Raw genomic sequence first — 13,728 nt, 5'->3', positions numbered from 1 at the left:
TCTCATATATCTTCTGTTTCTCCTGCGCTCTCAGGCCGCTATGAATACTCTCAGAGCGCCCGAGACACGCTGTCGTCCGACGGCTCGGTCCAGGTCTCCTCAGAGTTCGGCTCCAGCATGGTTTACTACTACGACGACGGCAACAAGGTCCAGATGTACTCGGTGGACCAAAAGCTTCTTAAAGATTACATCAAACGCCAAATGTGAGTAGATGACGAATACAGTAAAAAACCTAAATACATACAACTTCCACGAGGGGCAACATTCATACCCTAATATAAATAATAGTTTTCCTTGCCCACAACTTATAAAACGTCCAAGGTTTATATTAGACCAATTAAACAACCATTTGTTGTAATGAGACATTTATATAATGAATTATTGCTGCAGCTGGAGGGAAAGAGGGTAATTAAGAATCAGTAACAAAGAGGTCATTGTCCTTTCCACAAGTTGTTGCGCTTAACCTGTTAAGCCCCATTCCCCCACGGGCGGGGGGAAAATCGCAACATCTGCAAGAAACAGAGTCTGAGGGCTTCTTAACATTTCAAAACCTATTAATGTGTCATACCCACTTAACGGGAAGAAACTCAGCTATCAGACAAAATTAACAATTTTTAGCAAAACGAAACATAAGGATAATAACAAAGGCTCTGAATTAGCCCTGAGCGAACACACTTAGCGCAGAACTCACGTTACCTGAAAAACAGGCTTGGGGCTTAACAGGTTAAAACTATTGAGAGTGGGACAATCCCGTATCTCAGTTGGGAGGCTATTCCACAATGAGCTGCCTTTTTAGTGGAGAGTACATTTTGTCCCAAAGTGGTCCGTCTATGGTGGACTTCACAGTCTCCTCTGTCATTACTGATTTACTTCACCCTGGACATTTTTCATTCATTATTGGCAAACTAGTAATGGAGTAAATAATTGGCATATTAATGGTTTTTATACTAATAAAATGCCTGTGGCGGCACTCATTTCAGTTGTAAATAAAATAGTAAAAGGCTGAAATGCGTCACTTAGTAGTTGACGTGGTATTTTTGTGGCTGTGGGGAAAACATGGCAGAAAAGGTCAAAGTGGAAAGTGTTCAAAGTTAAGTTTTAACCAGCAGATGTGAGATTGTGTGTGTGTGTGTGTGGGTGTAGCAGCAGGTGAGAGTGACAGAGTGACTGATAAGTAAACACACCCTCTATATAGGGCGTGAAGTTCCTCTGTTTGTCCTGCATGGGGCGCCGTGCCCTCTGCTCTGACTAACAGGCTGGCCTCATTTCAGCAGCAGAGTGGTGAGGTAGACTCCTAAATATAGTCTGAGTGCTTCGAAAGAGACAGGGGATGAATAATGTGCAGGGCTGAGCGAGGAAGTGTAAAAAAAGAAGAAGAAAATACAGTGAGGGGGGGAGGATATTCTTGTCTACTCCTCTCTCGTCTCCCTCAGCGTTATTCAGGCTGCTCACTCAGCCAGCACTACTCCACCAAACAACCACTGCCTGCAGGCCACGTACAGACAGAGAGTGTTTGTGTGGGAGTGTGTGTGGTGACTTTAAGTGGGGTAACTGGGATACCCGGAGAGCCCACAGTCTTGGTTTCCTGCCAGAAGAGTATACATTTATTGTGGCCTACATGAACACTTACAGAACTTAAACTCCTTTTTGTTAACATAAAATATAGATTTGTTTATATTTTCAAATTAAAATATAATTTGTTGTATGTGCTACAACAGATGTTGATTTAAAAATACTCATCAACAACAAATATTTTCATTATTTATAAATCAGTTGATTATTTTTTGATTCAGGGTATAAAATGTCAGAAAAAAGTTGTCAAATGTCAATAAATTGTACATTTTTTAAATGTACAATTTATAAGTATATTAGAAAAGCAGCCATCCTCAAAAATAAGAAGATAAAAACCAGAAAATGTTTCATTTATCTTCTTAATTTAAAGGGGACCTATCATGCAAAATGCACTTTTTGATGTCTTTTATACATAAATATGTGTCTCCGGTGCGTCGGGGAACTCACGCAGCGTCAGAAAATAAAACCCTCTCTCTTTTCCTCCGTACCCAAATCTCTAAAAACGGGGCTACAACGGAGCTGATCCAGATTTGCGTCCGATATGACGTAATATCGGAAATGTAGGCTGGCTTTACACCCACGGGCCTATCAGAAACGCTGCCATCAGAAACAATGCCCGACTGTTTTGGACGTAATATGGTCGGTGTTTACATTAGCATCGCTAACACTCAGAGCTAACCTGTACGGCACAGAGCATGTGTGTGAAGAAGCAGGAAATAAAAAGGAACTCACCTTGTGGTATAACCGGCAAGAGAGAAAGCCTTTGAGCTCCATATTGTTTCAGAAAGAATCCTTTATAATCCATGATATGGCGTTTCATCACGGCAGTATCTGCCGGTAGCATCTCCCGCATGAGCTCAGCTCCCTCCTACTTTTTTTTTTTTTAAAGCTTTATACGCAAAATCAGCACTTTTGAAACAGGAAGTGAAATAGAGGGATATGAGGCATGGCTAGAATGGGTGATCCGTTTGGTATTTTGAGCAAAACACTTCATAGACATGTTTTTTATATATTTGAGGCCTATGCTATTGCCTAAAAATTGCATGATAGGTCATCAAGAGCAAATTACTTTAACACAAAAAAATGCAAAGCAGTCACTATATACATGTGATATAACAATCACAAACACTATGTAAATAATAACAACGTAGAGCTTCAAAGACTCTCAAAGTATCGTCTATCTTTCGCTTGTTTTGCAGTTAGCAGCTACAAGTATGTTTATCTTAGTGCTGCTCTACCTTCATTAAGAGCTTGTTTAATTAAAGGAATGCTCCACTCATTAGATAATTAATCAAAACTTCAGTATTTAGTGAAACATTATGTTTAAACCATACCCTGAAGAAATCAGCGATATTCCCCGGTAAATAATGATTTTATAGCTCTTTTTTTATCAAAACCTGTATATTCCGTCAGGCCGCTGCCATTTTGCCCATTTTCAGTAGTCACGTGATGGTCGTGACGTCATCCATGCGTTCACTTTGTAAACACACGAAAACATGGAGTATTTGAATTCGGACTCGTCAGCCGAGGAAGAAGTTTTGAGCAATATGAAGAGATTGGATGGGGGAATTCAGCCATACAGGTTCGAGCCTACTTAGTACTACTTAGTAGATACAATGATTTTGATTACTAGATATGTATGCATGTAGTACCACCCTTGCTAGCGATTCCCTCTCTAGTTTAGCATACTCAGCCTCCTTGTCCCTGGCCCTAGAACCACGATTTTATGGGGCCGGAAAAACTGGGGGAAATACCCACTAGCCGGTACTACGCTATATGGACCTTATTCTTACTCCGAGCACTACTTCTGGTCCTCCGTCGCTTCACACTTGCAGAGGGCGATTTCTCAACTGGCCGAACTGGTGTCCTGGTCGGTGATGACACCAGAAAGACCGATGGCACTGCATCTCCATTAAGTAATGGTTGTTCAATAAATCCCATGTTATGTTTTATCATACTCTCAGAGTAGTCGTCCGGAAACTTGAAATGTTCGCTGCATACATGCGCCTGAGGATCTTTCGGTTCGGGCCGGCCACATTTCGCTAGCCACTGCCTCCGAACGTACTTCCTACGCTTACCTTTTGGCAACAGATGGAACCGAGCATTCCGTGGATTGTTCCTATCAGAATTGTGGCAATGTTTCGCGATACAATGAGGCATATTTGAAGAGAGTAACTACAGTAAATAACATGAACATCAACGTGTCCTCGAAACCAAACGCATGGTTTACGTCACGTCCGGTAAAATGGCGCCGCCCACAGTGTTGATGTTATTTCGGTAATTAATCAGTTTGAAATCACTGATAATGTCATCGGATTAAAAGAAAAAAAAAAAGACTGGCAGAGACTGGTCTGTTTTTATCGGATGATAATTATTTAAAAATGAGTGTCATGAGCATACCATTCCTTTAAGTAAATACTATGCTCACACTTTAATGATATCACAATCTTGTAAATGAATGCATCTCTTTCTCCTCTTGCAGTGAATACTACTTCAGCCTCCACAACCTGGAGCGAGACTTCTTTCTGAGGAGGAAGATGGACGTGCAGGGCTTCCTCCCCATCTCCCTCATCGCCAGCTTCCACCGAGTGCAGGCCCTCACCACCGACGTCAGCCTCATCTTGGAGGTAAAGGACCATTTTATTTCTCCCTCCGTAGTGAAGTATTTCAGTTCTAACTCTGAGGATAAGTGCAATTTAGTTTCAAGGCTTTTATTGTCATGTGTGTGTATAGCTACAGTGTAGTTATGACAATGAAAATCGTAGGTCACAGGCACAGTGCAACACAATAAAACAGATAAAATAGTAAGGAGAAATAAAATAGAATATGATAGAAACTGTGCAGAATAGTCTATATACAGTTATTGGAATATTGATATATATGAGTTGCAAATAGATGAATGTTATATATGTTCTTTCAAAAGTGTTTAACAGTCTTATGGCCTGTGGGATGAAACTGTCCCTGAGTCTAGTCACAGAGGACTCACTGTTTGGCTCCAGAGTAAATGTATACAGTACACAAAGATCTCACGATAACTGTCTTTATTAGTGTATTTACTTTTGAATTGACGTTTAAAACCATAATTAGGTAAAGAATAATATTTGTGGAGAAAATAAACATGAAAAACATCGGTTGTTATGTTAAATCGCTTTCCTTGTTTGCCTGTTTTGTGTCTTAGATATTTGCCCTCGTGATCTTATAAATGGAGCTAGTGTAAATCAAGAAAAATTAAGTCAACAAAAAAACTTAATATGACATTTAAGTATCATTGTTATTGACAATTTGGAAAACAAACCAGAAACCAAACCGATGTGGATGTCATGACATGTTGCTCAGGAAATAATAATGAGCATCTTGCCACAATCTGATTTTTTTAATTATGAAACTGTCTTTGATAAATCTAACAAATATATCTAATAAATTCCCCTCCAGGCGCTGAAGGGCAGTAAAGAGGTGGAGATTGTGGACGGTAAGATTCGCTGTAAAATCGACCCGGAGCATTGGCCCATCCCGACCGCCGCCACCGTGGGATCCCCCCACACCGACTTCTCCCAGCTCATCAACTGTCCCGAGTTCGTTCCCCGTCAGACCCTCAGCTCCACCAACTCCGGTCAGTATTCAACTTTTCTTCTTCCTCTTCTTCTTCTCTCTTTTAAGACACCAAGTGAAGATTAATAATAATAGATGAAATTTGTATAGCGCCTTACAAGGGACCCAAGGCCGCTTTACATGGTGAACAAACAAACAAACAAACAAATAATAAAGTAAAACATTTAATAAATAGCAGTAGGAGTGGAAGCAGGGGGACTGTGATGGGTTAGGGGTCAAAGGCCATGGTGATTGAAGGAGAAGTCAAACATGTACTGGGTGTTTCTCAATGTCGAGTACGCTTGCTTGGTAGCACATGTCTTCCGAGCGTCTTGCTTCAGAAGCGAGGCAAGAATATTTCCTAGCATTTGGAAAACGAAGAGTGGAACAGGCGAGCAAGTGTGCAGGTGTGCGTCATATGAGAGGCCCCGCCTTACATCTTCCGCCACAGATTTGGGGAAATTGGTCCGTGCGCAAAGCATTGTGGGGATTTTAAGACCGGAGTCTACACATGTGCAGCTTCGAAATTTCTCCAAACGAAGTACGCCGGGCTCGGTAGAATTCCAAGTATGCTGGACATTGGAACAGTCCTTCGGCGGCACTCGATGACGTAGTATGCTTGAAATAGTGGCTCCGGAGCAGCTTTACTCGAGATTGAGAAACACCCACTGTGTGCACTTTATATCTTCCTCCTCTGTGGAATTGAGCTCCATTGTTGTCTAAAAACATCAATGAGCTATTCTTCATCAATGGGTGACAAATTCCTTTACTACCATGAACACACTGCAGTTTATTTTGACCTAATCACTTAAACACCTTCCTGCATCCCCAAATACTCACTAGAGCACCAGATGTTGATTCATCCGCTGCTGAAAATAGTCCCAAAGAAATGCACTATTTCCTCCCCGTTGTTTGATAAAAACTACAGTGACCAGCTGTTTTAGGAGAGGTTATCAACCTTTTTAATATAGGTGCAATATTTATTCACATACTTCAAAAATGTTGAGGGAAGCATTTTAGATCTCCTACTGTGTCCCCACAATATACATTAATATTCATCGCTTAAAAAACAGCAAAAATAAGACAAATTTGGCAAAACTGCAGCTACTCTAATGCTGCGTTCACACCGGACACGATGCGATGTTTGGGGGCGGCGCGATGTAAAGTCAATGCAGAGACGCGGACAGACGCAAATTCACTCCGACGGGGAGTATGAAGCGGTTGATGCGAATTCCGCGGCGCGATTGAGGCGATTTGGAGGGGGCCGCGACAACCGCTCGAGCGTCATATTCGCGTGATGCGATCTCGCGGTCGCCAATCAGCGGTGAGGATCTCAGCCTGCCGTCACTGACGTTCAACCAGAAAACATCAGCCGTTAGCAGTTAGCATACAGACATCACAGCTCCTCATATCTGTTCAGAAACTGGACAGAAGTTAAAGAAGAACAAACCAGACTGTCTGTGTCATGGCGAATACAGTCGCTGGTTTATTTATGTCTGTAGGCCGTTGTTATGAGTGTGGACGGAGCGTATACAACGTTAGCTTAGCCTGATCAATCCGACCTCCATTCAGAAAACACGATTTTTAAAAGGTTTTTCGCCTGCCGTCTGTCTGCAGACTTGTCAAAGCAATAATTCATGTTTTTTACTAACCGGTATCAGTATGTTGTTACTTCGGCATAATTTAGAAATGTGTATTACAATTAAATCACAGTAAAATATGTTCATTTTGTTGTAGTTGTAGCCTACTGGCCAGCGCGTCTTGTTTGAATGATGCGAGTAAACAGCTGACAGCCGCGGTGAAACTTGAGCATTTAGAGCGATGCGATTAGAGCGAAGTGAATATTCGCATTGCCTCCGGTGTGAACGCAGCATTAGAGCCGGACAAAATAAGACCACTATCTTAAAATGTAATGTCTTCCTATATTAGCCATCTGTGTGTTTTATTTAAATAACCGGATGCTTTACATTTTAAATACAAAGTGTCATAAACAATAAAACTATCGAGATGTTCATCTTGTCCTCCCTGCTGCAAGGAGTTTAAAGACCAATTTGTATGAGCATGAATCCAGTGCTGTGTTGAGTCTTCAGCTCCTCCTGTAGCTAAATGTGAGCTGACAGGGCGATGTGTGATTTCAAAGCTCAACTGAACGTTGTCTGGGTGTGTGATGTGTGACTGTGATGTGTTTGGACCTTTCAGCTTCATCGCCTGAGAAGATGAATCCTCCCGAATCCTCTGAGTCTCAGGACTCTGCTGACCCTAGCTCCTCCAGCCAGGAGTCCCCCCCCGACAAAGACGCCCCCCCGCCCGACCCCGACGCCTGGATCCAGGTGGAGAAACGCCACCGACAGCCCTCTGGAAAGGTACCGAATGATCATCCATTTTTCATCCCTTCCATCATCCCTTCTTCTGTTTCTCATAACATCGTCTTTCTATGTACCTCCTGTTCATGTCTTTGTTTTTTGTCCTCGCCCATCTTTCGGCCTGCAACTTATTTGACATCAAAAATAAAAAGCGATATGGCCTGTTATCCAGATATATTTAAGCATTTTTATTTTATTTTCTAAATCGATTCAGAATCTTGGAACATAAGTCTCATTGCTTTTTTGTGGTGAGAGTTGCACCAATCTAGTTGAATTCTCTGCACGAAAACATGCATGAAATGTTTTTCCTCAAAGTATCAAACTGTTTGTTAAACATTTAACTCTCAATTTCATCATCCAACCATCCGGTTTATTGCGGTTCCTTTGTTAATCACTGTGTGTTTCTGTCTGTGTTTCCAGGAGCGCAGCGAGGCTTCTCCATGCAGCCAAGAGGCTCCTCCGCAGGCCGCGCCCGTCCAAGAGGAGCTGGACTTCCTGTTCGATGAGGAGATGGAGCAGATGGCGCCGAGGAAGAACCGTTTCACCGACTGGTCAGACGAGGATGACTCGGACTATGAGATGGACGACCAGGACGTCAACAAGATCCTCATCGTCACCCAGACGCCCCCGCACGTCCGCAAGCACCCCGCTGGAGACCGGACGGGGAACCACGAGTCCCGAGCCAAGTTCACCACCGACCTCGCCAAGGCCATCAACGACGGGCTGTTCTACTACGAGCAGGACCTGTGGAAGGAGGAGGAGCAGGTGGAGAGCTTCAAGGTGAGGAAACGGGGAGGATGGTGTCTCAGGAGGGACAATTAGAAGAAAATAACTTACATTTTCCTTTTTTACAGACTAACGATGAATTAGCGCGCTTCTGAACATTTGGGTTACAGCTATAGAGTGCCGCAGTGACGCATCCTAAAACCCGGAAGTAAACTCCTTCAGGTTCCCTCTACAAAAAGCAATGCAATTTCTCCATAGGATTTTGGAAAATAGCTCGAAATAAGGTCTGTGGTTGACACACATTTAAGAGACGGATCACGTTTTGTTCAGCCGGATAATCTCCACATGTCTACCCTACTCTTATAGTTTTCGAATCATAAATCTAGTCGCCAGAAACAAAATGCTAACGTTATGCTATAAACGTCACGCACAACTTAAGATCCATATTCAAAACTACAGATTCAAAATGGTACAAGTTGAAGCGTTTGTTTGAACAGTTAGCAGGAGGCAGGTACTTGCTTCATGCAGAACACGGGGAAAAACAAACTTAGCGGGAGTGTTTACGTGTTTGGTGTAATGACGTAAAACGGCCTCGACAACTTCTGTAGTCCTATTCAGCCACTTGTTAACAACCATCGTTTTTCAGATGCGTAAACTCTTCAAAAATCACCAGCTGATGTATTTAATGTCGTAGAACAAAACGTGATCTGTCTCTTAAATGTGTGTCAACCACAGACCTTATTTCCAGCTATTTTCCAACATCCTATGGAGAAATTGCTTTTTGTCGAAGGAACCGGAAGTGGTAAGAATGCTAACTTACTTCCGGGTTTTAGGACGCGTCACCGTGGCACTCTATTAGATGTGGGTTTTTAAACCTACTGGTTATTTCCCACTATTTGAATTTCCTAAATCCCTTTTTATATATATATTTTTTTACAAAGAACTGACAAAAAAAAGCTACATTTTATATAATAATATTTAATATTATGGAGATAATGATAGTGAAAAAGAGAGCAGCTAAAAAATAAAAACTTGAATGCCATAAAGACACTCAGAAGAAGGTATCACATATACATGTAGAATCATTATTAAACATAATTTTGCATTTTGCGATATTACAGTTGATTCGGATCGGTGAAATGTTTTATCTCGCTGTTCTTTACTCTTCTGTTCTTTGGCCATTTAAAGGTGACATATTCATATTTCCTGTGTCCTTAAGAACAACTTGAACCCAGTATTATTATAAACTTTTTCTGGGTTAAGGTTCCACCTTTAATGAGGTTAAAGTTTAAACAACCAAATCCAAGTATTTGACCTTTAAGTGTGTAAATCCCTCTTTTGATTGACAGCTAATTAAAGTAAAGCAGTTTAGGGGAACAAACGTGTCTGAGCAGGTCTTCGTGGAGAGCTAGAGAACAGATGTGACAGATGAACACATGTAGACCAACCTCATGTCTGAAGACGCTGGACTGAACATTAAGACTTCCCAGAAGCTAGCGAAAGATATGGATACAAAAAAAGTTGTTTTAAACGTCAAGCCAAGCACACAGCTGATGCTGAAAGCCCCGCTCCTGCCACTCGCTTGCAGCAGACCACGCTTGAAAGTTTGCCGGGGAGACGCCTGTACAACAACAGCGATAGCTAAATGGGTGGCTACAGCTTAACATTGTGGAGGACGAGGGGCTGCGTTAGATAATTCGGACCGCATCCAACGTGTCGACTGCACATCAGTCATTATTTTGACCCACAGTGGGAACTTCAGTCTCATGCTTTGACTGGAGATGAAGACAGAGGAGCGGGATTTCGCCGACAACTGTAAACAGTCTGTTTGAGCAACTGGCTCAGTGCAAAGAAGTACACAGGGTTGGGAGAGAGTGTAAGAGAGAGAGAGAGAGGTTCCAGGTTGTTGTGTTGAGAATATTCAGGAGAATATTTGTCATTGTTCCAATGATAATAAACAAACATTTTCATAAAGCATATTTGTCCACTCATGGACTGACAGCCCTAATAAGCACATTATATTTAATGAATAACATATAGAAGCCAAATAAGCACATGTCTTTAGATTCAGTTCACTTTAAAGAGAAATACATGTTTCACATAAAAAAAACGACCATTTAAGATATATTTTTACCACAACCACTTTATATGGGATGAATTGACTTGCTCTGTTAGAAAAAGGAAGGTCATGCATGCTTTTTTATAATTAGTTGATTTATTTGGTATTTGTATCTTTACTATTAGTGAACAAAGCTTTTCCAAAGACAGTTATTTGAGTTAAAAATCACTACATTTCAGTCTTGTGAGAAAAAGAGGGAGGCTCAAGAGTGCCTCGGAGAAAATGGAGGGTATCTTTTTTGTGTCCAGCTGCCCGGCCTTGGAAAAATGATTCACTTCCTGTTATTGAATTTGCTGACATGTCGTTCACCACTGAATTCCTTGTTTATTTCATCATCAGTGAGTCAGAGGGGTCACTCACTGTTACAGACACACACATAAACAGCTCAGCTACAGGAGACAGACACACTGAGGCCCAGTTTAATTATTTAGTGTTCTCCTTTCTTATTGTTCAAGTTGAATGAAACTGAATTTTAAGATGGTCTTTCTTTACTGTTGTAAAAAAAACAGAAAACATGTTAAAGCTTGTTCAAGAAAGCTGAAATATCTTAATTTAAACTTATATTTGTGGCATGGGGATGATTGAAGTTGTCTGTAGTCTAATACAGGTTGTGTTTATTGTATAACCTTTTGAAGACCCATTCGAAATCTCTTCTGGACTAAATATTTCTAAATTCTGTTACATTTTCATTCAGATAGTCTTGAGTTAAATGTTTTCCTGAAGCCTTATTCAGATTGAACTCTCACCAATATTGCATCAATATAAAAACAGTTCTTACAAATTATCATGGGAACTTAAAGCTCTTTTTTATTCCAAAGATTTTGCCAAATAAATATCCTACTATCTAAAATGTGCTATTTTTGACTTATAGAATATCTTCGATTTTACACATCATGCAGCGGTAAAGCTACTATTCATATTAAGAAACATCTACACATTCATTACTGTTGAGCACAAATGAACATGTGCTTTATTCCCTGAGGATAAGACTTACCATCCTCAAGACTACCAATACGGATAGGGATGCTCCGATCGGCCGCCGATCGATATCAGCCGATATTCACTCTCTGCTGATCGATCGGTGCTCTCTAAAAATGCCGATCGCGAGAGCCGATTGCATGACGTAAAATACATGACACTTTTCTCTGTGCGCGGCAAAACAAGCTCGCCAAAATGGCTTCACCGGTCAGGTAGTAGTTTAAGATGTCCGAAAAGACAGTAAAATAGTGGTATGCAACGTGTGTGTGAAGCAGAAATCCTGCAGCTCCGCCCGCTGTGACGGACCGGTAAGCGGAGCGAAACACACAAGAGTTAGACCTAACACACTTAGCTATTTATCTACCTCTGGGACAAGCTAAACTAGTTATACATATATTTATTATTCACTGTCGGGTCAGTCATTACTGGATCAGCGAGCTGCATGAGATACTGACGGGCTGTCAGGGGAGAGAGAGAGGGAGAGAGGAAAAGAGAGCGCTTCCGCTCATTTCTCCTGTGTTATTATTATAAGTGAATGTAAACTTGAATAATGTAATAATGTAATAATTAAGTTGGTTGTTTGTGGAAGCTCCAGTGAATGAGCCCCATTAACTGAGTTTTAAACATCACTTGAAATGGAAGATCCCCATAGGCCCCGCCCACTCGATCGGATCGGCGATCGGTATCGGCCGATACTGATTCCCCAAAATTGGCGATCGGAGCATCCCTAAATACGGACAATCCATTTTTGATCAATCAGATGAGTCACAAGTCTAAATAAGGCTCACTCTCCTTGAACTGTTATTTGATTAAAACAAGTTTGCTTTCATTGTGCCTTAGGTCAGTAAAAATAATATAACTTACATTTTCGTTTTGTACAGACCAACGATGAATTACGGCGCTTCTGAACATTTGGGCTACAGCTATTAGATGTGGGTTTTTAAACCTACTGGTTATTTTCCACTATTTGAATTTCCTAAATCCCTTTTATATATATTTGTTTTTACAAAGAACAGACAAAAAATGCTACATTTTATATAATAATATTTAATATTATGGAGATAATGCAAATAATAAACTTGTAAATATTACATTTTTATTTAGTAAAATGTATAAACAACTTTGATTAAAATGTTGACAAGCGCTTTAGAGAAAAAGAGAGCAGCTAAAAACAAAAAACATCAAATCAAAACTTGAATGCCATAAAGACACTCAGAAGAAGGTATCACATATAAATGTAGAATCATTATCAAACATCATTTTGCGATTTAACAGTTGATTCTGATCGGTGAAATGTTTTATCTCGATGTTTTTTACTCTTCTGTTCTTTGGCCACAGTTACGTTTTTACTGACTGTTAAGACACAGTCAGTAAAAACAGTTAAATCATTATTCATAAATACACACAAAGGTCGCAGTTTGGCTGTTCTCTGCACAGTTTAAAGTTTCAGACGCCTCCCTAAAGCTTCGCTCCGATCGCTCTGACTTAAAGACTTTGTGACAGAACTGTTAAATCTCTCGCTGTGGAGCGGGACAGAAATAAACTACAATTTATCGCCCCCTCACTCTGCGAGCTGCAGACTGAAGAGTGTCTCGCAGCTGCTTCCCGAGGGGGGAGCTGTCTCTAAACACGGTCTACAGGTCACACTGCGTTATCTTATCTTATTGAAATAGAGATTTACTTGGCAATACTTTAAATGATCTGGGATCAGTATTCAGTATTGCTTTGTCATCACTGGTACAATATGTACTGAGTAAAAGTCAAATAAATCAGGGGATTCAAAATCAAACGTTAGATCAGTCTTATAAATGCAATAACACACATAAACAGTAATACTCATTATGTTATTCTTATTTAAATACATTTATGATTATATTATGTGAGAGAACATGGGATACACATACAAAATAAATAAATAGGTAGTAAGATAGTAGGTTTAATAGCCATTGTTTATTTGCTGAAGTAATTAATAATATTTTAATATCTCGGTTTCTTTTTTTTAAACTTTAAAGTGAGGCGCTATTATTATTATTATTATTATTATTATTATTAAGTGAAAGGCGAGCGTTAGTTCAGGGATTTTACGTTACCTTAAAATGTAATACAAATTAAGGGTTTATTTCATGAAAAGTCAACCACACCAGAACAGATGTTTATTGATTAATAAACATCTGTTTTGCACATGGATACAAGCGGCCGAGATGGGTTTTCTCCGCAGGGTGGCTGGTGGCTCCCTTAGGGATGAGGTGAGAAGTTCGGTCATCAGGGAGGGACTCGGAGTTGAGCCGCTCCTCCTACGCGTCGAAAGGAGCCAGTTGAGGTGGTTCGGGCACCTAGTTAGGATGCCACCTGGGTGCCTCCCTAGGGAGGTGTTCCAGGCAC

At 40.7% G+C, this 13,728-nt stretch overlaps 1 protein-coding gene across 5 annotated transcripts in view; it reads left to right on the top strand.

Annotated features, from left to right (window-relative positions):
• The window catches only part of larp1b (La ribonucleoprotein 1B), a 39,783-nt gene that overhangs the window by 13,295 nt on the left and 12,760 nt on the right, over nt 1-13,728 (top strand). For all 5 annotated transcript variants that reach the window (XM_034235298.1, XM_034235296.1, XM_034235297.1 and 2 more), the window contains 5 exons: nt 35-203; nt 4,055-4,199; nt 5,005-5,182; nt 7,360-7,523; nt 7,944-8,303. In XM_034235298.1, coding sequence (XP_034091189.1) covers nt 35-203; nt 4,055-4,199; nt 5,005-5,182; nt 7,360-7,523; nt 7,944-8,303 — 1,016 coding nt within the window. The remainder of the gene's footprint in view (nt 1-34; nt 204-4,054; nt 4,200-5,004; nt 5,183-7,359; nt 7,524-7,943; nt 8,304-13,728) is intronic.

This window comes from Gymnodraco acuticeps, unplaced genomic scaffold, assembly GCF_902827175.1.
Source record: "Gymnodraco acuticeps unplaced genomic scaffold, fGymAcu1.1, whole genome shotgun sequence".
NCBI classification, from domain to species: domain Eukaryota; kingdom Metazoa; phylum Chordata; class Actinopteri; order Perciformes; family Bathydraconidae; genus Gymnodraco; species Gymnodraco acuticeps.
This window is presented reverse-complemented; position numbering and strand designations above follow the sequence as displayed.